Raw genomic sequence first — 27,885 nt, 5'->3', positions numbered from 1 at the left:
ATTTATTTGAGTAAAATTATAGTGACAGTCCGCTTTTATGCAATAGCTCATAAACTACACAAGATAGGTAATCCGTATTAGTCTTTTATGCAATAACTTACACTACGCTTTTATGTAATAACTTGCAAACCATACAGCATGGTAATCCGCACTAGGCAAGTCAGGTACGACGAGCTTGATTCGTTGGCAAGAGATTTCGAACTTGTGACCTCCAACATTATAGTACTAAGTCCAAACCACTAGGCTAACCCCAACTAAGAAGGACTTTTTAATCTTATTTTTTGCTTTTGTTGGCAAGAGATTTCGAACTTGAACCACCCCGAAAGTTATGATTTACTCAATACTAAAATTCACAAGGGCTTTTTAATGTTATTTTAATTCGCCCATGAATATGGTAAAAGATTTGTTTGTTGTCTATCTTGTTTGCTATTAAATTTTTTTTTTTTAAAAAAGAGATGAAGTGCAATATATCCCTCATCGATTGACACAAAGAAAAACAAGTATAAAGAGGAATATAAAAGAATAGGAAGGAGCAACAAGAAATATACTTACCTGGACGGGGTCAATGGGTGATCAATAAGACCTATGGCCTAGGTTTGTGACCTCCATTGCACTTTGGAGGGGTGCCTACCTAAGGTCGGCCCAAGTGGTCGAGCCTACGTCATAATTTGTTGCAGCGGGGGCTTGCGTTCGCGCAGCCCCTACCAATTCTTAGGCAAAATTTTCCTTTTTTTTTTGTGTTTTTGCATTGTTGATTTATATTTTTATCTTTTAATCTTTTATGTAATTGATGAACAAATAATCTGTTCAGTAGGGACCATGAACACATAATTGTATATTTAACATAGACAAAAAAATGATTGAGAAATTTTCTTGAGGGAACTAATGAGTCTAGCGAACAATATCATAACGTGACACCCTTTGTGAAGGGTAGATAAAACTTTATATGTATTTCGAGATCTTTGATTAAGGACAAAAAAAAGAGAAATGATACACGAGCAAATTTTAGTTGTGAAAAAAATAAAATAAATGCAAACCGGGTTCTCAATTATTATTTGGACACATGCAATATATCTCCCAACACATAGAATTTTAGACTAAAGCTATTGCGTTTGGCTGAACCCGTAAGCTATAGACTTTGCTCGAGCATGGAATTAGTTGTAGTGCACACAAATGTCTCAAGACACCACGGTAATAACAAGAAAAAATTGTATGAAAAAGGACGAAATCAGATTGCCCAAGTAGACACTTAAACTTGTATAAAGTTGAACAAATAGACACACATGTTCTACATATAATTTTTTGTCCTACGTGTATTGTGCCATGTAGGACTCACGTGTTTATTATTTAAAAGTTGGATAGTTAAAGTGTCTGTTTGAGCATTATGAAAGTTTGAGATCAAAGTTAAAATTTGAAGCCAAGTTTAGGGTCCAATATATGTATTATGCCATAAAAAAAAGGTGACTTGTGCGTTTAGAGCGTCTAGCGCAACATTATTTTAGGAGAGTCTAAACAACGTAAGATTATACCATAGAAGAAGCAATTTAAACAAACACAAATGTTTTCTTTTTTTCGAATTTGATCAGTTGGAAAACACCGATGTTTGATCGAACACGTTGAAGGAAAAAAAAAAACAAAGAGAAGGAGTGAGTTGAGTACCACATTGATAAACAATGAGTAAACACATACTTTGTCTGAGTATAAAATTGCAGCACAAAATTAGCCCTTAGAACTCACGAAGCCACGCAGTGAGCACAAAGCGAACTATTCTTTCGCCTTTTACTAAAGAATATCGTGTGCGCGCTGCAAATAGTGGCATACGCCAATTTTTGGAGGGGTTCTCTTCTTTAAGAAGTATCCCAACAATTCTAGTTTAACATTTTTCACGTGGGATGCTTTACTTGTTTAATCTTATATAAGTTTAAATATTTATTTGAGTAGGTTCAAAGTTGGAGGACGTAGATACACTAATGGTCATGTATGGAACTTTAAATATTTTAATCACTTTTATCTTCACTAGAATTTTTTCGTTACGCCAAGGAGATCTAGTAGTTTAAATATATATAACCAAAAGGATAATATATGAATGTCGTTTAACTTAGCTTCAGTTGACGTCTATGTCCTTCAACATTGAGTTTGTGACCTCCATTGCACTTTGGAGGGGTACCTACCGAAGGTTGGCTTAAGTGGTCGAGCCTACGTCATAATTTGTTACAGTGGGGGCTTGCGTTTGCGCGGCCCCTACCCAATGCTTAATCAAAATTTGTTGGTTTTGGTTACTAGTAATTTTCTCTCACCATTGTTCATTTTGATGTTCGTAATTATATAGAAGATTTTACGAAATGTACTTTGAAAAAAGTCAACTTGTGTATTTATGAGTTGGGTACAAGAACATTTTTGAATACTCCTAGATTATAAGACATAACCTTACAAGATGCAATTTCAAGAACTTTCACTAGCTATACACATTTAAAATTCTGAACTTGAGCAATGCCAAATATTCTTTCGACTTTTACTAAAGAATATTGTGTGCATGTTGCAATTAGTGGTATAAGACAATAAAGTCCCCCAAGGAGACAATTACTATTTTTTGTCTCGAATACCTAAAGCACGACACTTATTTTAGGACAAACACTTATTTTGAGACGGAAAGATCAAATGTCTTAGCCACAACTTCTTCAGAACTAAACTATATTGATGAAGAATGGCCTTATATCCCTAATCTGATAAAGCTTTTCTTTCATGTCCTCAATCATAGAGGCAGACCTATACTTGCAAGTGGGGATGAACGTGTATCTGTTAACTTTGAAAAAAAATCACATGTATATCTATCTAGAGAAACTGACAGAAATTAGAATATAAAACAACAGTGCACCAAAGAGAAGCATATGAGTGCCCTTGTGTTGTTGGTACAGTTAGAGGAACCATCTTTGAAATCATGGTTCAAATCGTGTGTTTATATTTCTTTCTATTTTGAAAATCCCGACTCCAACACTAATCGAAATTCAACATTTAATATTTGAATACAAGAAAGTCAAAATGACAAAAACTTAAGTCGTTTCTATAGATAATGGACTGAATATTTATGTGTACCACATTGATAAAATACAAGTAAATACAAACTTTGTCCCAATATAAAAATGCAGCACATATTTGCTAATTAGCTCACGCAGTCACGCAGTGAGCACAAAGCAAACTATTCTTTCGCCTTTTACTAAAGAATACCGTGTGCGCGTAGCAAATAGTGGCATACACCAATTTTTGGAGGGGTTCTCTTATTTAGGAGTTACCCCAACAGTACTAGTTCCAACTTTTCTAATATGGTCTTATAATGTTTTTTATACTAATGTTTATTTTTTGATTATGATATTGTTAACAATCTTTGTTGAAGGTTAGCAAAATCTTTGATTTAATTAAAGAGTGGAGAAATATTTTTCTGTTTTTTTTTTGTTAAATGACGGAAAGGAATAAAAGATTTCGATGTTGGAGGTCTCGAGTTTGAAATTCCTTGGATTTTGATGTTGGAGTTTTCAAGTTTGAAATCCCTTGCCAGCAAAAGCAAGGGATTTTACCTTCTACATCGAGCTCGTCTCACCAGACTTGCCTAGTGCGGATTACTTCTCTTATGTGGTTTGCCAGTTTTTCTATAGAAGCGGGGTTTTACCCTGTGCACACCCAAAAAATAGCAGCTGCGGTTTCTCTTATCATTAAAAAAAATAAAATAATTTAATTGATTAATGTTGTGAGATTTAAACTTTATATAAGCAAAATGTCTCTCATTAAGCCTTAGTGAGATCATCGGAACACACAAAACATGTTATTATTACACAAAGGAAAAGAAGGATTTGGATGGGATATATAAAGACTACGAAAGAACAACAAGAAACATACTTATCTGAACGGGTTAATGGGCGATTTTTAAGGCCCATGAGTTCGGTTAGTGACTTCCTTTGCACTTTAGAAGGGTGCTTACTTAAAGGTCGGTCCAAATGATTGAGCCATCCATTCCGATATTTCATATATCATATTTTGAACATATATTTCTAAGAAGCTGAAGCAAATTCAAAATTTAAACAATGTTTATACAAGAAATGCATAAAAAAGAAATATATTTTAAAAAAAGAGCGAGAGAATCAAAGACGTATCTAAGATTTTGAAAGGACAAGTGCACTTTACAAAGAATTGAATTGAAGATATTAAATTTGAGTGATTTGGCCTTCATTTTTTTTACATAATTAAAATGATGAGTCTATTTTTGAAAAAAATATAAATTTATAATATAGGGTTAAGTTTTATTTTGAAAAATTGAAATTACAACTTAGAATCTCAATAACATATTTTATTTCCCAAAATAGGACTAAATATGCTCAATTCACTAAGATTAGGATCAAAATGAACAAGTCAATAACTTAAGAGACTTGAATCGCTATTTTCCTTTTTCCTTAAGTATCAATTTTTGATATTTTTTTCCCCAAATCAAAACCTCCCTGCTGCTCCGCCGTCAATTCGCCGCCGTCCGTCCGTCCACCTCCCTGCGCCGGCGTTCCGCTGCTGCAAGTCTTCCACACCGGACGCCGGCGTCCTCCGTAACTGTAAGTTTCTCTTCAAAAACTATTCCTGGCCTTATTTATTATAGTTGTTCTTTTTTTTTTTTTTGGTCAAATCGTGCTTTGCTTTGTAATGATTTCTATAGTATATGCTTTGATATGATTTTCCTTGAGTTGAAGGTCTATTCGAAATAACCGGAGTAGTATCCGTGTATGTTGTTGTTTATACCTAAATTTTATGGTTTGCTTGATAGAGTTTTGCTGGCTGTATTTTCATCTAGTAGTTAGAAAGAGGATGGAAGACGTATTGATGATCCAGTATTGAAAATATATTCTTATTCTAAACATGTATTGAAGAGAAATAATAAGATGAGGCACTTAAGGGTGTGACTTAGTGATCAACGAACTTGGTTGAGAATCAATAGGTCATTGGTAGCGCTATGTGATTTCGTTTTCATTACGTTCAAGTCTTGGTGGATAGAATTATACGGTGATTGTAGTGGTAGGAGGTAGGAGGTACCGCGTGAAATTAGCTGATAGCTGACCCAGACTCCACGGTGTAGAAGCTGCTAAATATTCATACATTGCTAAGACGAGAGAATGGAATGGCTACCACTACTTATAACAACAAGGAATTGGAAAACTATGGTAAATTCAAGCACTATTTGCAAAATCAAAACATCTTACGAACTTTCCTGCCAATTCTATGTGTACTAAGCTGTCATCCAAGGACTTCTCCATATAATGTCGGATATACAATTTTTTCTTCATTTGCTGTTGCATTATCCCTGTTCCATTCAGTGTTTTAGGAAAGCGAGCGCAAGCAATGAAGCGAAGCGATGCGAGCCTTCTACGCGTCACAGACTAGAATGAGTATGTGAGCGCCTCATCGCTTAAAGCGTGAAGCGGCGCCTTATCGCTTTTTTCCGCTTCACGCTTCCTGAACACTGGTTCCGTTAGTACCTAATTTGTATGGTTATAATCACCATATACTACCTGGAACACCTTTTTAATATCCCATTGCTTCTCACCCTTGCAATAATGTTTAAAAAGGTTTTTCCTCTTCCCATCAGGTGTCCTTTAACTGCACGCTAAAGAAAGATGAAGGAACAGATGGCTATATTAGGGAATAATAGAATTGAAGATGTTCGGTGGCTTTGTTCCTTAACCGAATCTGAGCTTGTAAGTTATCTCTGCTCATTTTTTCCTTTTTCTTTTGGGTGATGACCAATATCTTATGCGTGATCTGGTTGAATTTTTTAGGATTTATTGATAGGTTTGAAAGTTCTGATACAACAACGTGCCAAAAAGATTGGTCACAAGTCTTTAGCTAACAAGTTTGATTTGAAGACCCTTCGAGCCCTCAGTGAGTTTTTTCTTGCTCCTCTCCATAAGTTTGTAACATTTATTCATTACTTGAATGGTGCATCATCTATAAACTGCTGTTTGCTGTAAAAATTGGTGAATTCTTTGTCTGTTTTTACGTTCTTTCAGATGGATAGTAACTTCTGTTATAAAAAATATTGTTACACTTGAGCTCGATAACGAAAAAATTGCACATTTATAGCTAGTAAAGAACAAGGGAGAAGGAAAGAATGAAATCAGAAGATAAGAAGAGGGGTTATGAGAGGAGAGAACTCAGGTTTTCAGTCATTACATCTTTATAATACTTCCAAATATAATTTAAAGAAAGATAGGTAAAATGGGCAAACAAGTCGGAGATGACATATTAGAGGGTTCTAGAAGGCTTAGTATGTACTAGGAGCGTCTTGAAAGAGCGTTTATCTATGAAGAGTGTTAATGGAATCATAAGCATCCATGAGGGTGACAGGGTTGGCTATCCTCACTAGAGACTTGATTCTCTTGTTTCTATACATTGACAAATCAAGTTACAAAGTGTAATTCTGCAAGATAAAGGTTAATCATCATCATTTTGGTTGCTCCTTATAACTGTCCACATTTCCACATCGCTGAAGTTTATTGAACTTATATATAAAATCGCTAAACCTCCCGAACATTAGCCAAGATAGAACATCCACTGGGAATCCTTTAAGTGCTCATTAAATCAGTAATTAACTCGATTCATTACTTGTTAAACATAATTCAGCTTCATCTATCTAAGAATTTGATTGGTTTCAAAATATTTTCCTTTCCTTCTAATCCAGCCCTCGGATTGATGCCACCAAATTCAGGAAAATAAAGCTTCATTTTCGGAGCTTCTGTGCTGAATAGGGGATGTGATTTGGTACTGGTTCAATGACAGAAGCGAGAAGCGGGGTGAAGTAGTAAGCACAGAGCAATTACTGCTTCTTCTTATAAGAAGATAAGAAGAAGAATCATAGCTTATACATAACTTGGTATTTAGAAACACAATATATTTTTTCACATTTCTTAAAAGTTGCTTCTTCTTGTGTTGTGTTGTTTGTCCTGCATGAATATCTTGCACTACTCTAACTTCAAAAAACTTTACCATATATGCCTTAATGCGATCAGGTTTACTCCCCTGGATATTTTGCAAAACAATTCACATAATCACACCTGTTTTTCGGCTGCCAAGGCTTTAACCTTACCAAAGTCTTTTTCAGTGTAACTATTACTCTTAGTTATAACTTGCAGAAAGAATCCATGTAGTTGACATGTATCACACGTTGGTTTAACTGAAGTTTTGATCACTTCACTATCTGGCAGGTTTCGTTTTGATGGAGAATCTTAAAGGAAAACTTAGAGATCTCTCCGGTACACCTGATACAGCCGAGTCCTCATCAACTTTAGATGCATGTAATTTGTTGAATTATGTTCGAGACAAGACTTTTGCAAATATGGGGGTTGAACAGCTGAGCTCCTACATTTGCAACGACAAGAGGAAGAGAATTTTGGAGATGTAAGTTCTCTAGAACTCATTTAATCATTACCCGTAAGTTGATTTATGGATCATATTGGATATTATTCTGAAGTCATTCTTCCGGTCCATCCTCGCCTATGATTCCCCAACTTGTAGATATCTCAGTTGAGACAAAGATCACTAGGTGATTTCTTCTCGTTTGTCTAAGTTTTGGTGGACAAAGTTACGTGGTACCTGTTGGTGGTGGGAGGTAGTAGGTATACCGTTGAATAACCGAGGTGCACGCAAGCTGGCTCCAGATACCACGATTATAAGACAAAAAGCATAACTTCACGATTCATGCATTTTTTGAGCAATCTCATTTTCTGAAATTTAATCAGATACGCATAAAACTTTTGGTTTCCTCGATACGTTAAGTCACATTATATTCTATAGTTTATAGGTCTGGTAAAAAAAAAAATTATCTCCCCTGGTGTCTGGTTATCCTCAGGGCCGCGACTAATTCAGATTCATGTTGTGTAAGGCCCATTCCAGAGGGAAGCACTCCTTTTCATGGTTTTTTCTATTCTCAGGGCTTGAGCCTAAAACCTTTGGTTATACGTCTTGTAATTGTACTCTAGATATCGGGCATTTCGATATTATTTTTCGTCTTTTCGAAGATACATGATTTCAGACCTACACTGCTTGTGTAATTTTGAACTATATTATGTGTGCTGTAGGTTTTCTGAAGACATGGCTCCAAATAGAAAGCAGAGGAGTTAACAGTGACAACAGTAGATCCATGTAGCAATATAATTTAATTCCTAAAATGTAATATTCAAATTTTGATGTTAGGGAATATTATTTTCCATTTTTGCTTTCATTTTTTGAACTATATTATATCTAGCTTTAATATTTTTTTTCACTTTTAATCACAAAAGAGTTTGTTTAAAGAAAGTATAGAGGATTCTCATATAGTGCTTTTAGAGACGGATTCATAATTTGAAACGTATCAGTTCATACTTCCTTCAATGTTCTCAAGTTTTGTATTGGTTTCCCACCTGATATCATGTACTTTCATTAGACTCGATGAATTTGGATTGACTTATATTAAGCCCATATAAGTTGAGAAGCAAGACGACGTATATATCAATTCAGATAATATGATAATCGAAGTATATGAAACAACACATAATAATAACACTAAAGAACAAGATAGTAATAGAGTAATACAATAACATATTCTGTTAAATTTCACTAAATGTGTCTGAGAGGCTAGAGCGTATATCGAATTTATTACCTCGTGAAGATAGATAGTAATAGAGTAATCACCTCTCATATTGATACGACAATAGATAATTTTCAATTATAATTAATCTTCTACCGTAATCCTGGTCCTCTATTTAACTAATGGTGTTATAAAAAGTATAAAAGGTACTTCTATAAATTACTTGTTAATTAGTGAGCATTCGTGTAATTGAATGGTTATATACTTATTTATTGGAAAAAATACTATATATTAATTTGTAAATGTAAATAAATATAAACTCTCTTCCCAATGCTCACACATATCTTTAAAAAGTATATTCTCTGATCTAGTGAGTAGAAGTGATAAAACCCTAATCTAGAGATTATACGAAAATAATTTTATCGTTTAAGGTAAAAATAGATTTAGTATAATTATAAGTTACGAGTTTATATAAATCCAGTTAAAAAAGGATTCAGTAAATAATGCCATAGGTATTTAATCGTGTTGATATTTAGGGATGTAGTCTAGTGGTTAATGTGCGTGGTTAAGGTTTCGATTCAGTTTTGAACGAAGACAAAATAAACGCTAAATAATTCTTCACAAATATAAAATTTTAATTTCGTTACGGATCAAAGCTCTCCTTCACTTGAAAATATTATTACATCCAGTGATGGATTCAAAATTTCCATTAAGAGAGTTCGGAAAAAAGAAAATAGTGGTTTGAACCTCTAATCTTATATGCAGGAGGTTCAAAATCAATATATAAACATAAAAATCCTTTAAAATACCTTAAATATACAACATAATTGTTTACCGAGAGGTTCACCAGGTCCACCCCTGATTAAACCATATCTTAGTTCAATCAGTATTCACTCGATTATTTTATTGAATACTTATTATCAGTAGATATATCTATAAACTTTCATATTAACTTATACGGATGATTTTTATTTTATGTAACACTGTTGAAATTTGAATTTCAATATTTAATATTTACATTTATTTTATTGATCGCCAAATTACAAAAAAAATGTTTTATATATACAATTTTTTTTATTACATATCTTCAATTCAATTGAAGTAGGAACACTATTACATAAATTACAAAGAGAAACAATTATGGAACACAAGAACAAAGCAACGTTCATTTTTGCAGAGATTAATAGTAATTTTTATAATTTTTTATATATATTTTATCTGCAAAATTTTCATCTGCTTTATGCAAGTGGCATTTTCCAAAAAAAATTAAATAAAAGATAAAAAAAAGAATTAATTCTTTTTTAAAAATAATAATTAAAAATAAGAAACTGCCAAAAAATGAACTGAATTTCATGAATGTTTTATTCTTCAGATATTATTACATTATTAATTGTTTACTAATTACATCATACTTAATGATAATCTTATTAATTAAATTAATTAACGGTCTTATTTGTTGATATTTACCTCATTTAGAGGGTAATTAACTAATTACTATGGATGGAATACTGTAATTAGTAAAGGTGAAATAACTTATCAAACTTTCAATCCTTTCTATTTTAATCATATTACGTACTCGGTGAAGATTCGAATAACTAATTTTAGTTTATTTGATGGTATGGTAAGTTACCTCTCTACTTTCGATTTCGAACACTAAAATGCAATTGAGTTTCGTAGGAAGTATTTTTCTATTTTCAAAAGTAAAATTTTTTGACGTAAATTTAAATTAATTTGATTTTACAAAGTGAGTAGTGGATATCCAACACTAATCGGTAAGTTGTTTTTTAGAAAAACACTCCTTTTTTCCGCTTAGCATCTTTTGAATTTCGAAATTCAAATAAAATTATCCATGACTGTAAATTTTTCATATATTTTTAAAATATTTTGAAAAATTGACAGTTATTGTAACTTATTAGTTCTTTTTGTATAGATAACTTATTGGTTTATTTTATGAATATTCCTGATCAAACTTAAATTACTTGATTTTTAAAAAATGAAAAACGTCACATAAATTTATGTTTTTTTTTCCTCAATCGTCCTATTGAGTACAATTTGCATTTTCATATTTGCATGATTTTTATTTATTTGTATTTTTAATAATGATATAAATATAAACATGAGGTTATCATGCATGACCAAAGTACACAAAAGTGGCAACCCCTAAAAATTATCCTCTAATTTCATGATTTTTCAAATGCAAATTTCATGATTTAATATTCATGTAAATTTAATTATCACATTGTTTATGTTTTTATTATATTACAACTCGATAATTTCATAAAAATAGAAATAAAATCTGTAGACATCTATCTATCTCACCATGCTGCCTTACTTCTATAAAAGTCGATGGAATGAATGTTTTGTTCATCTTTTTTACGGCTCGTTATTGCAGCGTTTGTTCATCAGAATATTTTACGCTCTTCAAATCGTCAGTTATAGAATTATACTGAATACACTTTTATTATTGTATTTTTTGTACAATTTTTTCACTACTATCTTTTTTTTCTTCTTACTGTGTTTAATATGCTTTAATTACTCACGTCGATGACCTATCGTCATATTTCTATCTTTCAAGATCAGATTACGTACTCATTACCCTTTCCTAACCTGATAGGATTATAATATGCTTGATTACTTGAGTCGATGATCTATTGACAAATTTATATTTTTTCAAGATCAGATTACGTACACATTACCTTTCCGAACTCGATAGGATTATAATATGCTTAGTTACTCAAGTTGATGATCTATCATCATATTTCTATTTTATTAAGATCAGATTACGTACACATCATCCTTTTCGAATTCGATAGGATTATAGTATACATAATTACTCAAGTAGATGATCTATCAACATATTTCTATCTTTTCAAGATCAGACTACGTACATATCACCCTTTTCGAACCCGATAGTATACATAATTACTTAAGTCAGTGACCCGTCGACATATATCGATCTTTTTAAGATCAGACTACGTATACATCACCCTTTTTGAATCCGATAGGATTATTATATATATGTTTAACTATTCAAGTCGATGATCCATCAACATATTTCTATTTTTTAAGATCAAACTGCGTACACATCACCCTTTTCAAATTCGATAAAATTGTAATATGCTTAATTACTCAAATCGATTATCTATCGACATATTTCTATCCTTTCAAGATCAGACTACGCATACATCACCCTTTCCGAACTCAATAGGATTAATTTAGGTATATATTATTGTTGTTTGAACTATTTTGAATTAAATAATTTCAGTATAGTGCTCAGATTTGATACCATATGTCTACATCAAATCTCAAAACCCCATGCAACTGCCACGTAGGTTCTTTGTTTTCATGCCACGTGTCATTTTAAAAATTATTTTTAATTACTAACTATTATTAATATAATTTATTTTTTATAACCTTCTATTAATTTTAGGATAATAATTAATAGAAAATTAAGGATCGTACATTAAACCAACGGTCCCATACATAATTATTTTTTTATTTATGAGTTATGACACATAATCACATGTCAATTAATATTTTGCTAAATAAATCTTTTGAGATTTTGTACTTTTTATTTTTTTTCTATATAAAGTTGCTAGTTTAAACTTTAAACTAATCCATTCTATGAAATAATAAAAATTATTTTTTTAATCAAAAATTTTAAGTTCGAGATTTCGAGTCTTTCGTCACCGTAGAGTGCAAGACTGGTGAATATTTTTCTAAATTAATTCAGCTTTAAGATTTACTATTACGTTCCTTAATAAAACGATTTGTTATTTTTCCTTTCTTTCATAAATTATGTGTCAAGTTAAACAGTACCGCGTAAATCAAAACAAATGCAACACTTATTTTTATACAATGTATAGAATCATTAGGTGTGATGGATAAAAATAAATAGTCATAGCATAAGAAAATAGTGATGAAATGAAAATTTTATGTCTTGTTTGGTTGTCTGTCAGGTTTGGGATAACTCATTCCATCATTTATATTACAGTGATGGAATAAGTTATCCCAAAATAACTCATTCCAGCGATAGAGTCAGGATTTTCAATAAGGGAGTTCAAAATTCGTAAAAATAATCACACAAAGTAGTCGAAGGGGGTTAGACATCTACTATATATGCATAAAATATTATATTAACCATGTATAAATAATATAATTTTCCGTCAAAGCGGGTTCGGATGAACCCTTGTACCTAGGTGGCTCTGCCCCTGACTCGTTCCCAACCATACGACCCGATATATATATATGATTAGTCGATTACATAAGTAGTAGTACCTTTCAAGAAAAATCAACAACAATACGTTAGTGAAAAAAGGATAACACATACATAAATCTTATCTCTATTTTTATAATATAACAAAATTATTTTCGATAGATATTTCACATAACACCGCAAATTTTATTTTATTTTTAAAAAAAAGGTAAATAACCTCAACGGGAAAGTACCATAAATGACAAATACCACTCCACTTTCATGTGAAACATAAAATAATAATAATAATAATAATTTAAAATTATATATATAATTAAAAAATATATAAATTTAAAAAAATATAATTTTTAAAAAATAGGCTCCTTCCCCACTTTTAAAAGCCTCACAGTCTCTGAACTTTTCTTCATTACTATACTCTCTCCATTTCTCCGATTAACCGGCAAAACTCACCGGAAAATAAATTCTGTTAAACCCAAAAAAAATTCAGTTTTTTTGATAGATATCTCAAATGGGTGATCAAATTTGTACTAGAAAAGTGATTGTAGAAGTTTGTAATGCTAAAAATCTAATGCCTAAAGATGGTCAAGGTACTGCTAGTGCATTTGCTATCGTTGATTTTGATGGACAACGACGGCGTACGAAGACGAAGTTTCGAGATCTGAATCCTCAGTGGGATGAGCGTCTTGAGTTTTTGGTTCATGATGTTGATTCAATGGCGTCTGAGACACTTGAATTGAATGTGTATAATGATAAGAAGATCGGTAAACGGAGTAATTTTTTAGGGAAAGTTAAGATTTCCGGTAGTACTTTCGTCGGAGTTGGGTTTGAAAGTTTGGTTTATTATCCTTTGGAGAAACGGAGTGTTTTTTCTCAGATTAAAGGTGAGATTGGGCTTAAGATTTGGTTTGTAGATGAAGAAACTCCACCGCCGCCGACGGCGACGGAGGAGAAAAAGGAGGAAGTTGCAGCGGAGGCAGCGCCGGAGAAGAAAGAGGAAAAAACCCCAACTCCGGCGCCGGAGGTGACAGAGGAAAAACCCTCTACTACGACTGATGAAAACAAATCGGAATCGGCTGAGAAGAAGGAAGAGGAGAAGAAACCAGATGAATCAGGTGAAAAGAAGGAAGAAACCCCGCCGGAGAATCCAAAAGACGGCGAAACACCGGCAGCAGCAGCAGCACCACCACCTGAAGTAATGGAGCATCCACCGATAGCTCAAAACAAACCCCCAAACAAAAACCCATCTGCAAATGAAAACACCAGTGAGCTCAAAATCCTTCATAAGAATCTCTCTACCGGAGTTGATCGTCGAACAGGGGCATTTGATCTCGTCGATCAAATGCCCTTTCTTTACGTTCGACTCGTAAAGGCGAAACGGGCTCATCACGAGCCCGGTTCGTCTGCTTATGCAAAACTGGTGATCGGAACTCACAGTATCAAAACCAAATCACTCGCTGATTACAGAGAATGGGATCAAGTTTTCGCATTCGACAAAGATGGATTGAACTCAACTTCATTAGAGGTTTCGATTTGGGTCGAAAAGAAAGAATCAGACGATAAAATCGTCGAAAATTGCATCGGAAATGTATCGTTTGATTTGCAGGAAGTACCCAAAAGAGTGCCGCCGGACAGTCCATTAGCTCCACAATGGTACAGTTTAGAAGGTGTCACCGGTGATCAGAACCTTGCGGGGAATGACGTTATGCTGGCGGTGTGGCTCGGGACTCAGGCGGATGAAGCTTTTAACGAGGCGTGGCAGTCGGATTCCGGTGGGCTGATACCGGAAACCCGAGCCAAAGTTTACCTTTCTCCGAAGCTGTGGTATTTAAGACTAACGGTTATCCAAACCCAAGACTTGCAGCTAGGTTCGGGTGGTACCGAGCCTAAGGTTCGGAGTCCGGACCTCTACGTGAAAGCTCAGCTCGGGGCGCAGTTGTTCAAGACGAGCCGTACCACGGTGGGCTCGTCCAGCTCGGCGTCCAATCCCACGTGGAACGAAGACCTTGTCTTCGTGGCCGCCGAGCCGTTCGAGCCGTTTTTGGTGATCACAGTGGAAGATGTTACTAATGGTCAAGTGGTGGGGTATGCTAAGGTACAAGTCACATCCATCGATAAGCGCACCGACGACAAATCGGAGCCGAGATCAAGGTGGTTCAATTTGATTGGTGATGAGAAAAAACCATACGCGGGTAGAATACACGTGCGTACTTGTTTGGAGGGTGGTTATCACGTGCTTGACGAAGCAGCACATTTAACAAGTGATGTCAGAGCCACAGCAAAACAACTATCCAAACCACCTATTGGATTGCTTGAAGTTGGTATAAGAGGGGCCAACAACCTCCTTCCCGTGAAAACAAAAGACGGTACACGTGGCACCACCGACGCCTACGTGGTGGCCAAGTACGGGCCTAAGTGGGTCCGTACGCGTACTATCCTCGATCGTTTCAATCCGAGGTGGAACGAGCAATACACATGGGACGTGTACGACCCTTGCACCGTGCTGACGATTGGGGTGTTTGATAACGGGAGGTACAAGCATGACGACGCCCTCAAGAAGGACGTACGGCTCGGGAAGCTGAGGGTACGACTCTCGACGCTCGACACGAATAAGGTATATATGGGTACTTATTCACTTATGGTCTTGCTCCCTAGTGGTGCAAAGAAAATGGGTGACATTGAGATTGCATTAAGGTTTACTTGTTCATCATGGTTGAGTTTGATACAAGCTTATACTAACCCTATGTTGCCAAGAATGCATTATATACGCCCATTTGGTCCCGCCCAACAGGACATACTAAGGCACACGGCTATGAGGATCGTGACAGCGAGATTGGCTAGATCCGAGCCAGCATTGGGACAAGAAGTGGTTCAATGTATGTTGGATTCCGACACGCACATATGGAGCATGAGGCGTAGCAAGGCGAATTGGTTTAGGGTGGTGGGGTGCTTGTCAAGAGCGGCCACGTTAGCTCGTTGGCTCGATGGAATTCGTACGTGGGTGCACCCTCCAACAACAATCTTGGTACATATACTATTAATAGCCATTGTGTTATGTCCACACCTAGTGTTACCTACAATATGTATGTATGCATTCTTGATCATTTCCCTAAGGTACCGATATCGTCAACGCGTTGCAATCACAATGGATCCTCGATTGTCACACGTAGATGCAATAGGGCCCGATGAGCTCGACGAGGAGTTTGATGGGTTCCCGAGCTCGAGGCCAATGGAACACGTTCGTGTACGATACGATAGGTTGAGGGCACTAGCCGGAAGGGCACAAACACTACTAGGTGATGTAGCAGCACAAGGAGAAAGACTAGAGGCATTGTTCAATTGGAGGGACCCTAGAGCTACTGGTATATTTGTGATTGTGTGTCTATTTGCTTCACTGGTGTTTTATGTGGTTCCATTCAAGGCATTTGTGGTAGGGTCAGGGTTGTACTACTTACGCCACCCTCGGTTCCGCGACGACATGCCATCCGTCCCCGTCAACTTTTTCCGGCGACTACCGCCACTTTCCGATCAAATTCTCTAAAGATTGTTCAGTGGTGTTGTTATTGTTTTTTTTAATTATTTTAGCCTTTTAGACTAGTTTTTCATGGTTGCTCTCTGTTTACTTTGTGTAAAACATGGCAATTGGCATAAAATTATTTATTTAAATTCATTGTTTTGTTTTCTTAATATTGTATGTATATATTTTTGACCGTTGGTGTATTGGGACCAAAAAAATGATAATTGTATACTTTTAAGTTTGGGTTGGTGGGGTGTGTCAAAAAGTGGACCAAATGTTGGATTTTAATGTGAAGTGACCGTTATGTTACTTGCATCTGAAAAAGAACAGAACAGGCATATTGTTTTTAGAGTTAATTGTAAAAAGAACAACTTATAGTTAGAGACATGAAACTCGTAAAACGAAATTATATTTATCGAGACCAATGAAGGACATTAGAATAGTATATAAAGGTCGAAGGTGAAAAAATGGTGTTGAGGTTGTGGTTAAATATGGATTTTCACTTCTTATCGAGGAGTTAGAGTTGATTCATGCAAGTCAGAGTAAGGAATTATCCACTTTATCGTCCCGAAGAGCGGCCTACAAAGAAAGACTCCAAAAAGTACCAAATGCTTAATCTTCAGTGTGTAAACATCATAACCAAAAAGTTCCAATCTTTAAATTCCTATGATTTTGCATAAATATATAGCAAAAAGACATCTAATTTCTTATAATATATATGCTAATGTAGCCAAAGGTTGAAGGAGAATACTGCACTAAAGCAAGAAGGGTATACTATTAAGGTCATCAGTCCCAGTATTTCTACTTCCTGTTTCCGCGAGGCAGAGAAGAAACACGTTGCTCCTATGGCTGTCGTTGATGCTTTGTATTCTGCGAAAAAAGCAAAAGAAGAAAGCTTCTATTGCTGCCAAAGGATACGCCTTTACATCAATCTTTATTGCAGAGTTGTAGTTCCTTCTTGGAGACTAGTTCGCTGGAGGATCCCTCACTTGCTACAAATCAGATGTTGTATAAACCAAGAACGAGTTGCTCCTTGTATAACTCGAGATGAAGGCTTTTCCAGCTGAGGTTGGCTGAGAATAGGCTAACTCGGACTGTTTAAGAACTAAATCCTTGCAAAATCTTTCCCTGCATTAGAAAATGAGAAGCAAGTTCAGACTAAACTTAAATCATAAGCAATCCATGTATACGTGGAACTTTGGCGTTCCAGACAGCAAAATATAACAATTACTTCGCAGATAACAGTCATGCAATAGAAAGTAGACTGAAGTGTCAATATAATTACAGATTTTGTGGATCCTCCATTGTATCTGGAATTGCATCTTCATCATATTCAATAACCAGATTGGCCAAAAAAAACTAGAAAAAAGGTTCATCTTTGTTGAAGTCTGTCTATGTATGGTTCTTCTGTTGCCTTCAAAAGTTGTGTCATTTCCTACAGTCCACCAAATGGCTTGAGGAATGGTATTCTAAGTCTTCTGTGATTTCTTGCATAACCATCCTTTGTTCCAGCATAGCTCAAAAATGGATTTTGACATGCCAAATATTGCCAAAAACATGCATCATAACTGACTAGTAGTTCTACAGTGAAAGAAGAGGTTGACATGCCAAATATTGCCAAAAACATGCATCATAACTGACTAGTAGTTCTACAGTGAAAGAAGAGGTGGCCAACATTTTCATAGTGTTCTTCACACATGGGACACCTACTGCAAAGCTGAAATCCCTTCTTTTGGAGGTTGGACTGAGTGAGAAAACCTTCCCTAGTGAACTCCATACTTGAGCAGTTTCTAAGCAACATCCAATCTTTCATCTTGGTGTACGTCTACACATGAGGATACTTTTCTTTATAACAGAGAAATTTCCGAAGGGCCAAGTGGTGCATAGCTTGAAACTCAGTGAATAATGCTCCCTACCCCCTCTACGTCCCTTCTCATCTTAAGAGACCATTGATGCTCAATTACAGAGATTACAGTTACTTCAGTATGACTGCAGATATCAGACTTTATCATTTGGCAATTGAGATAGAGAACTAAACATCACATTATGAAAGGAAATACCACTCAAGTACCCCAGAGATCCTTTGAAACTGATAGCCAAGGATGGTTGCATCTTGTATCCTCTATTCTCCTGTAAGCTTGACTAAAGCATAATCCTTCCCCAAGGTAGAATCCCCTTTATCACCATTGACAGCTTAATCATATCTGAATTGAAAACTGCTACACATTGAATATAGGAAGAAGTGGACAAAACCTTCTTAATCATTAAGAAATGGACTTTGGGCTTAACTCCGCTCCAAAAGCTAGCTCACGAGGTGAAAATTGCCCAAGATCATAAAAGGAGGCAAGAGTTCATTTCCTCCACTGATGTGGGACACTTAACGGTAATCATCTCTAAACCATCTTGACAGTACTCAATTATATCCCTCATTATCAAGATAATTTTTGCGTGGAAAGACAAGACATATTTGGTATTACAACGCTTTAACTTTTGTACCATATCCACTTTTACAAAGCATTATGTCTGAAAGTGTAATAGCACGGGAGTGTAAAAATCTTTGGTAAACTTTAAAAAGTTGGAGAGGTCTTGATCTTGAGAAGCACCACAGTCCATACACAAAGAGTCTCAATCATGTATTCCAGCAGCAGTGAGTGCTACACCATTTTGCAATATAGATAGAGTACAATGTAGTACCCTAGTAGGATCTTCTCATACTATATAGATAGAGTAACCATTCTGACCTACTGAATACCACCAGGACCCGTTTCATAAATTATCAAGTGTGAGTCGAGAAGAACTCAGCTGCAAATCCACAAAGACACTTACCAAGTCAATGCATCAGACTGCTTACTCTATGAGAATTAGGTCTGTTGATCTGTGACAGTTGCTTTCCTTCTTTTTCCAGTGGTCGTGTTTCTCAGACATGAACTTTTTGTTTCCAATTGAAACTAATAAGAAGCAATTACTAGTTTGAACATCTAACTTTCGTCATTTTAACTTCACTGACTACTGAGCATGCAACTTATTTTCAATTAAAACTTCAAGAAACCATAACAACTCTGAGAAAGTGAATGGTGTTACCTAACAGCATCAAGTAAATAGCTGGCGATATGCTTTCTTCTGTTGGAGGGAGTGACCCAAATGGCTCTAATGCCACATAAAGCAGATACAGATTCCTTCTCACACAACACTACTCCACTGACGCTTTCATCAGACTCTTCACAGCTTTTGGTTGGTTGATTTCTTCTTACCATTTCCCTCTGGAAACTCACTCCCCCAAATTGGAGCGTGGTTGAAGTCTGTCTTGCTTCCTTCTCAGGTGAGCCATTACACCTGCTACCTTCTGGCCTAGAGAGTAGCTTATAAGCCCTCTTAATGGGCTCCGCTACCAGACATCCAGATATTCTTTGAGAAGATATAAACAGATACACCTGTTAAGGAAAAATGTTTCAGAGTTCCATTCACAGAGCTAGTAAAATACAGCCAGACACATAACCACCACACAGAATTTTTCTCACTAAAATTAATCAGCAAAATGGAGACTGACATTTGTCATAGGACGATTAAGAAGCTCATTGAACTCAAGTAACTTACAATTCACATTAAAAGATAAAATGAAGCAAAGAGTAGGAAGCCGGAAATTTTAAATTTGCTAATAATTGGTGAACAACTTTGGACAATGAAGTTTGTTTTCTATGACCATAAGTTTATTAGAATTGCAAGAGTAGGTTACCTTGCATAGCTGATGATATATCCACCCATCTCCAAGTTCCATCTCCATCATCTTCATAACCTCCTTTACCTGCCAACAATGCACTCTCTCTTAAGTCTGTAAACTATGTTTAACATGACTAACTAGAGAAATGCCAATCAAGGAAGTAAAGATACAGTTTTTCATGCAAAAACAAATAGTGTTTGTAAACCTTGTTTTTCTGAGGAGTAGGGTCATCGTCCAGCACCAAGATAATTCGCCCAATTTCAAGTGAAGGAATTTGAATAGTTCTTTCATTCCGCCAACCCTGGACATTTTGTCAAAGCCCGGAGGGACAAAACTTTAATGTTATTTCATCAAGCACAATAGAATATTTTGAAATACCAAATTTTTGTTACTGAATTACCTTCAATGGAATACCATGCGTATAATTCTTGTGAAACGTTTTATGAAACTTTTCATCCTCTTCATCACCTTTGGCATATTTGAATCCACAGATAGTACAACTATGTAATAAAAAATCAGACTGCCCGAGTTCCAAATAGAATTGGGCATACTTTCTCTTCTTATTCAATATCTTCCCAGACTTTGCCACCTCCAAGTTTGGCACCTCCAAGTCTATTTGCTTGGATGCTTCACCAGTTGATGTGCCATTCATTTGCCTGCAAAAATCAGCTTAGCATAAGCAAAGAACTTGAAGAAAAAATAAGAAACGTCATCAATGTTATGTTAAATAGTAACAACTCTGAGATACAATTTCTAGTCAAGCACATGGCTAAAGCCCCAGTTTAGCAGAAAACCAATTTGCTTGAGAAAATGACTTAAGAAAGACCAGAGTAATGATCAAACTTATATACTGAAAAGCATTCAAATTTAGTATAATGGTGTGATTTTAAGAAACTGCCATGAATCGTTTCCCCTTATTTGCCTTAAGTGACTATGTTTCTTTACAATACTCATTTCACCCTTTTGTCTTATAAACAAGTTAATTGAAAGCCGATGACAGACACGATGAACAACTATGTGTTAGCTCATTTATATATACAGTCCATCGTCTCCATTTTCCTTTACTTCAATTCTCACTTATTTAAACTGACAACAGACCAGTAAACCACATACTCAGAGACAAAAACACTAAGTGATTTCTTCTCATATGTCTGATAGACAGAGTTATCTGGTAACAATGTTGGTGAGAGGTAGCAGGTACCCCTAAAGAAGTAGTCGAGTTGGGTGCAAGTTCACACAGACACCACAATCATCAAAAAAAAAAAAAGGAAGAATGACTAGCAAACCACTATCGTTGAACATTCAACGAAGCTCTTATACAACTAGGTGTAAGGTAAAATTCGAACAAAACAGCAATACCAGCGAAAGATAATCCATAGAGATGTCCAAAAGCAAAACTAAATAAACTACAGACAATTTGGATAAAAACAATACTAGCAAATCACAATTGAGGATGTAGCTAACAAACTAAGACTTCAATTGAACCAAGTCCTTCAATACAAAGATTCAAATTTTCCATCAACATTAATAACCCCATTTCAATTCATTTATCGTACTTTCCTTTTTCAATTCGCTTCAAAAAGAATGAATCTTTACTTACTTTTTAGCAATTTAAACGACATTTTGGTACATTACACATATCTCAATTCAACATAGCCAAAAAAAAAACACAAACAAATCAAAAAGGGTATTTTTGATCAATAGTTCGAAATCATAAAAATTAAACCCCTCAAATTAAAATTCTAGATCCGCTACTGCTACCAATCAAACACTTCCCATAGCAGCATTCAAAGGGTATCTATGTATGTACATCAGAAGGGGGGGAAAACCCAATTCAATGAAATGAAACAGAAATTAAGTGAATTTAAACCATACCCATTTGGATTTTGAGGTCTTCGCTGGTATGTAACCAAAATTTCTGGCTGTACCTTCTTATACTCAAAATCATCACTGCAGATTTGAGATGAATCTACACTTTTGTGCGTAATCGATGATGAAGAAGAAGAAAATGGCTTAAAGAAGCTGTTAATCTTCGATTGCATTGCTAAAATCTCACTGATTTCTTCGATTTCCCTTCAGCCCTTTTTCACATTACATATGAAAATTTTGGTGTAAGCGCCATTTTTCTACAAGATTTTCCCGCCTTAATTAGCTAACGTGATTATAATTTGAATTAATTATTACTCGTGGACTATTTTTAGGTATAATTACATTTGTCTATCTCTTCTCGTATATGTATACATGTACAATTATATGATAGATATATAAATATAATTCGCTTCTCTACTTTCTCTTTGAATCTAACTTGTCGAATATACAGATATATATATATATATATATATGCACAATTCAACATATATATACAATTCGAATTGTATGTGAAAAAATCAATTTAAATTTTTCGTTTTTGAATTTTAATTCTATTAAATTTGGATTGAGTTAGATTTTTAAAGTTGGTTTTGACTTTTGGAGTCTTTAAAGCTAGTCATAACAATTCATTTTCTTAAAAAAATGTCATGTCGTTAAAAACTTTTCTCGGATACCTACATAGAAGAATAAAGAATTTAAGGCATAAAAAGCTATCAGCGAACGCGTTAATTGAGTAAAAATTATGTGTCTTCTTATTTATTGTTAAAATTATTATATTATCCCTTTCGTTTGATTTTATTTGTCCATTATTTTTTAAAATATATTTATTTCTTTTATTTATTACTTTTACAATATCAAGAAAAGACAAATATTTTATCTTACTGAAAAAAGTCATGTCCTTGAAAAAACTTGAAAAAATACTTCTCAAATACCTAAATAGAAAAGCAGAAAATACAAGGCATAAAAAGTTATAAGCGAACGCGTTTTACAAGTAAAATTATGTGTCTTCTTATTTATTGTTAAAATTATTATATTACCCGTTTCTTTGAATTTTATTGTCCACGATTTTAAAAAATATGTTTATTTATTTTATAAATTACTTTTATAATATCAAGAAAAGATAAATATTTTATCTTTTTAAAAAATGTAATGGCGTCGAAAACTTGAAAAAATGTTTCTCAGATGCCTAGATAGAAGAGCATAGAATATAAAGCATAAAACGCTATCATTGAAAGAGTTTTACGAGTAAAAATTTTGTGTCTTCTTATTTATTGTTGAAATCACAATATTACCCCATATGTTCTAATTTATTTGACCACTATTTTAAAAATATATTTATTTATTTCATTTGTTACTTTTATATATAAAGAAAATATAAATATATATTTTATCTTTTAAAAAATATCATGTCTTTTGAAAACTAGAAAAAATGTTTCACATGTCTAAATAGAAGAATAAAGAATATAAGGCATAAAATGCTATCAACGAACGTGTTTTATGAGTAAATATATGTTTCTTCTTATTTATTGTTGAAATTACAATGTAACCCCTTCCGTTTAATTTTATTTGTTCACTGTTTTAAAAATATATTTATTTGATTATTTTGTTTTTCACTTTTATAATATCAAGAAAAAAATATTTTTTTTATCTTTTAAAAATAGTCGCGTCAATGAAAACTTGTAAAAACGCTTCTCAGATACCTAAATAGAAGAGATGAGAATATAAGGCATAAAACGTTATCAACAAACGCGTCTTATGAGCAAATATCTTATTTATTTTTGAAATTACTATATGACCTTTTCTGTTTTATTTTATTTATTCACCATTTTTAAAATATACTTACAAGCAAAGATAAATATTTTATTTTTAAAAAAATGTTATGTCGTTGAAAATTTGAAAAAAATCACTTCTCATATACCTAAATAGAAGAGATGAGAATATGATGCATAAAACGCATTCAAACAATGAGATTTATAAGTAAAATTTTGTGTCTTCTTATTTATTGTTTAAATTACTACATTACCGCTTCAATTTAAGCTTATTTGTTCTCTATTTCAAAAATGTATTTATTTATTTCATTAATTATTTTTATAATATCAAGAAAAGATTTTTTCTTTTTTTAAAAATGTCATTTTGTTGAAAACTTAAAAAAAACATCTCATATACCTAAATAGAAGACCGGAAAATATAAGGCATTAAACGCTATCCACAAACTTCTATTATGAGTAAATATATACGTCTTCTTATTTATCGTTGAAATTACTTTATAACCCTTTACGTTTAAATTTTTTTGTCAACTATTTCATAAATATATTTATTTTATTTATTACTGCTTATAATATCAAGGAAAGATAAATATTATCTTTTTAAAAATGTCATGTCGTTGAAAATTTGAAAAAAACGCTTCTCAGATACCTGAATACAAGAGATGAGAATATAGTGCATAAAACGTGTTCAAAGAATGCAATTTATAAGTAAAATTATGTGCCTTCTTATTTATTGTTGAAATTACTATATTACTCCTCCAGACTAATTTTATTTGTCCATTATTTCTTAAAATATATTTATTTATTTCATTTATTACTTTAATATATAAAGAAAATATAAACATATATTTTATCTTTAAAAAAATATAATATCGTTGAAAACTTGAAGAAACGCTTCTAAGATATCTAAATAGTAGAGCTGAGATTATAAGGCATAAAACGCTATCAGCGAATGCGGTTTATGAGTCAAATTCTGTGTCTTTTTATTTATTATTGAAATTACTACATTACCCCTTCCTTTTAATTTTATTTGTTCACTATTTTATAGATATATATATTTATTTTATTACTTTTATAATATCAAGAAAAGATAAATATTTTATCTTTAAAAAAATTTCATGTCATGTAAAACTTGAAAAAAACACTTCTGAGATACCAAAGTAGAAGAGAAGAGAATATAAAGCATCAAACATTATCAGCAAACACGTTTTTATGAGTAAGTATCTCTTTCTAAATTTTTTTTTTTGAAATTACTATATTACTTAATTATATTTGTCCACTAAATTTATTTTAATTATTACTTTTATAATATCAAGAAAATATAAATATTTTATCATTTTGAAAAACGTCATGTAGAAAACTTGAAAAAACGCTTCTGAGATACCTAAATAAAAGACTAGAGAAATTAAGGCATAAAACGCAGTTCACAAACAAATTTTATGTGTAAATATCTGCGCCTTCTTATTTATCATTGAAATTGCTATATTACCCCTTCAAAAGTTTACTTGTTCTCTAATTCAAAAATGTATTTATTTATTTCAGTTATTACTTTTATAATATCTAAAAAGATAAATATTTTATTTTTAAAAAAAATGTTATTTCGTTGAAAACTTTAAAAAAACGCTTCTCATATAGCTAATAAGCTAAATAGAAGACCGGAGAATATAAGGCATAAAATGCTATCCACAAACTTGTATAATGAGTGAGATTATATGTGTCTTCTTATTTATCGTTAAAATTACTTTATAACCCTTTACTTTTAAGTTTATTTGTCAAGTATTTTAAAATTATATTTATTTATTTTATTTATTACTTTTATAATATCAAGAAAAGATAAATATTTTATCTTTTAAAAAAATTCATGTCGTTGAAAATTTGAATAAACTCTTCTCAGATACCTTAATAGAATAGATGAGAATATAAGGCATAAAACACATTCAACTAATGTGATTTATGAGTAAAATTTTGTGTCTTCTTATTTATTGTTGAAATACTACTCATTCACTCTAATTTTATTGTCCATTTTAAAAAAAATATCTTTCTAGTTATATATTTGCACAAATTTGATTCTTATCGTTAAATTGGAAAAATGTGCTATCATTATTATCTCTGGAGATAGTTCTTTTTCGTTGGTTCTCAATTGCACTTCTCGATGAAATTGAAGATAAAATTTTTCTTGAGAAATCCCATATTCTAATACCCACTTTCAATTGAGGTCAAGAAATTTCAATTTCTATTATAAACAAAGAACCTCTCCAATGAAATCTGCGATTTTATCTTTCAAAGTCGAGCTAAAAATATTTTCCTTTGAAGTGAAGAAAGTGAAGTGTTCATTTTTTTCTTCTTGTTGTTGTATCTAAAATTGGGCGAATATTTTAAAGGTATTGCTACTTAAAAAGTATATTGTAAATTAAAAATGAAATTATGAAAATATAAAGTCTTCTTATATTAATTGCCATGGCCGCTAATTGCCATGGCAACAGATCGAGATGAAGAAATATTAACTTGTAAATAGGGGATGATGACAGATGAGTGTGTGCGTATGTGAGATTTTATTTGATTAAATTTATTAAATATTATAGTATCTAATTAAAAATTGAAAGCTGTTAAATTAATTAATTTTAACTTACTTATTGTCTTTCACTTCCCAACATGAAAGTGAATACACTTGCTGTGTCACGTCACCATTTAAGGGTGTCAATATCACCATTTAAAATACTTCAAGGGGGTAATAGAACTCCGTAAAGTATTTGTGTTTAGTTGAGAATTGGGTAATAGATTGAGAGACATTTGACCATTTTCTCTTGCTTTTATAATATCAAGAAAAGATAAATATTTTATCTTTTAGAAAAATTTCATGTCGTTGAAAACTTAAAAGAACACTTCTGAAATACCTAAATAGAAGAGCTCAGAATATAACGCATAAAACGCATTCAAAAAATACGATTTATAAATAAAATTTCGTGTCTTCTTATCTATTGTTAAAATTACTATGTTACCCCTTCACTCTAATTTTATTTCTCCTTTTTTTAAAAAAATATATTTATTTATTTCATTTATATCTTTTATATATCAAAAAAATATAACTATCTTATCTTTTTAAAAATTTTCACGTTGTTGAAAACTTGAAATAACGCTTCCCAAATACCTTAATAGAGGAACAGAAATATAAGGCATAAAACGCTATCAACGGACGCATTTTATTAGTCAAATTTTGTATCTTCTTATTTATTGTTAAAATTATTATGTTACCTCTTCCGATTAATTTTATTTACTATTTCAAAAATATATTTATTTATTTCATTTATTACTTTTATAATGTCACGAAAGGTAATATTTTATCTTTTAAAAAAATCATGTCGTTGAAAATAAAAGGTATAATTAAACGGATACCTAAATAGTAAAGTTGAGAATATATTACATAAAATGCATCTAAAAAATGTTATTTATGAATAAAATTTTGATAAAATAATTATTTTTCTCGATATGATAAGAATAATAAATATATTCAAAAAATATTGGACAAATAAAAATAAACGGATGGGATAATATCGTAATTTCAATAATAAATGAAAATAAGACTAAAACTTACAAGTAAATCGCATTCATTGAATGCGTTTTATGTCTTTCTTAACAAAAAGGGGTATTAATGTAATTTCATCAATGAAAAACATGACACTAAAATTTACTTATAAAACACATTAGTCGAAAGCGTTTTATGCCATATTTTTTCAGTTCTTTCTATTTAAGCATTTTAGAATTTTTTTTTTTACCTTTTTTTAAACACAAAAATAACGTTGTGGGTTGATAGATTATTACCTCTTCTAATTAAATTTAAATTCCAACTTTATCGATGAATATTCAATATTTCTCAATTTTAAACGGAAGGGATATTAATGTAAGTCTAGATTTGATTTGATAGAATGAGAATGCGATGCAATCTGTGTTGTAGCCTCGCTATCCGTTTTGTAACGTCTCTACTTTGGTGATTAATTAAAAAATTAATTACCAAATATATAGAAGAAAATATAGCAAGTCATAAGAAAACAGTGCAAAGTCTAATAGAAGGAAAATACCAACTAAATAATGCAAAAATCAAAAGATAATAAACAATATACTAAGATAGATTGTTAAAAACAATAATAAATAACGATGGATATAAAAAAACAAACTATAGTAATATAATCAGTACAACGACAAAAACCA

General features: G+C 32.8%; 3 protein-coding genes, 3 non-coding genes and 1 pseudogene across 6 annotated transcripts; 6 read left to right on the top strand and 1 right to left on the bottom strand.

Moving 5' to 3' along the window:
* The first annotated feature begins 544 nt into the window (after positions 1-544).
* LOC112940851 (U1 spliceosomal RNA) lies at positions 545-705 on the top strand. The gene has a single exon (XR_003245091.2). It is a non-coding gene; the product is annotated as a U1 spliceosomal RNA (small nuclear RNA).
* A 1,034-nt stretch (positions 706-1,739) lies between these two features.
* On the top strand, positions 1,740-1,856 carry LOC112940773 (U5 spliceosomal RNA). The gene has a single exon (XR_003245038.2). It is a non-coding gene; the product is annotated as a U5 spliceosomal RNA (small nuclear RNA).
* A 243-nt stretch (positions 1,857-2,099) lies between these two features.
* Positions 2,100-2,245, top strand: LOC138341136 (U1 spliceosomal RNA; annotated as a pseudogene).
* Positions 2,246-3,171: 926 nt separating this feature from the next.
* LOC112940777 (U5 spliceosomal RNA) lies at positions 3,172-3,288 on the top strand. Its single transcript, XR_003245042.2, has one exon. It is a non-coding gene; the product is annotated as a U5 spliceosomal RNA (small nuclear RNA).
* Positions 3,289-4,444: 1,156 nt separating this feature from the next.
* Positions 4,445-8,393, top strand: LOC101262944 (uncharacterized). The gene is made up of 5 exons (XM_004228542.5): positions 4,445-4,592; positions 5,621-5,729; positions 5,811-5,913; positions 7,236-7,428; positions 8,109-8,393. Exons 2-5 carry the CDS (start codon positions 5,649-5,651, stop codon positions 8,149-8,151), a joined length of 420 nt encoding a protein of 139 aa, XP_004228590.2. The 5' UTR covers positions 4,445-4,592; positions 5,621-5,648; the 3' UTR covers positions 8,152-8,393.
* A 4,710-nt stretch (positions 8,394-13,103) lies between these two features.
* On the top strand, positions 13,104-16,496 carry LOC101263238 (multiple C2 domain and transmembrane region protein 14). Its single transcript, XM_004228543.5, has one exon. The coding sequence runs from the start codon at positions 13,321-13,323 to the stop codon at positions 16,348-16,350; it is 3,030 nt and encodes a 1,009-aa protein (XP_004228591.2). The 5' UTR covers positions 13,104-13,320; the 3' UTR covers positions 16,351-16,496.
* Positions 16,497-16,919: 423 nt separating this feature from the next.
* Positions 16,920-22,214, bottom strand: LOC101260855 (protein CHROMOSOME TRANSMISSION FIDELITY 7). The gene is made up of 6 exons (XM_004228858.5): positions 21,920-22,214; positions 20,445-20,700; positions 20,250-20,345; positions 20,060-20,128; positions 19,408-19,757; positions 16,920-17,454 (listed from the first exon to the last, which is right to left on the bottom strand). The coding sequence occupies exons 1-6, from the start codon at positions 22,084-22,086 to the stop codon at positions 17,319-17,321; spliced, it is 1,074 nt and encodes a 357-aa protein (XP_004228906.2). The 5' UTR covers positions 22,087-22,214; the 3' UTR covers positions 16,920-17,318.
* Between the last annotated feature and the right edge of the window lie 5,671 nt (positions 22,215-27,885).

The sequence above is a fragment of the Solanum lycopersicum genome, chromosome 1, assembly GCF_036512215.1.
Source record: "Solanum lycopersicum chromosome 1, SLM_r2.1".
NCBI classification, from domain to species: domain Eukaryota; kingdom Viridiplantae; phylum Streptophyta; class Magnoliopsida; order Solanales; family Solanaceae; genus Solanum; species Solanum lycopersicum.
The sequence above is the reverse complement of the archived record's forward strand: the minus strand, read 5'-3'. Positions and strand labels throughout refer to the sequence as shown.

Coding starts and splice junctions, on each gene's coding strand:
- LOC101262944 (XM_004228542.5), top strand. CDS start 5,649: ATGAAGGAACAGATGGCTATATTAGGGAATAATAGAATTGAAGATGTT. Junction 5,730..5,810: donor CCTTAACCGAATCTGAGCTT/GTAAGTTATCTC, acceptor TGAATTTTTTAG/GATTTATTGATAGGTTTGAA. Junction 7,429..8,108: donor AGGAAGAGAATTTTGGAGAT/GTAAGTTCTCTA, acceptor TGTGTGCTGTAG/GTTTTCTGAAGACATGGCTC.
- LOC101263238 (XM_004228543.5), top strand. CDS start 13,321: ATGGGTGATCAAATTTGTACTAGAAAAGTGATTGTAGAAGTTTGTAAT.
- LOC101260855 (XM_004228858.5), bottom strand. CDS start 22,086: ATGCAATCGAAGATTAACAGCTTCTTTAAGCCATTTTCTTCTTCTTCA. Junction 20,701..21,919: donor AGACCTCAAAATCCAAATGG/GTATGGTTTAAA, acceptor TGATTTTTGCAG/GCAAATGAATGGCACATCAA. Junction 20,129..20,249: donor CTACTCCTCAGAAAAACAAG/GTTTACAAACAC, acceptor CATTGTTGGCAG/GTAAAGGAGGTTATGAAGAT.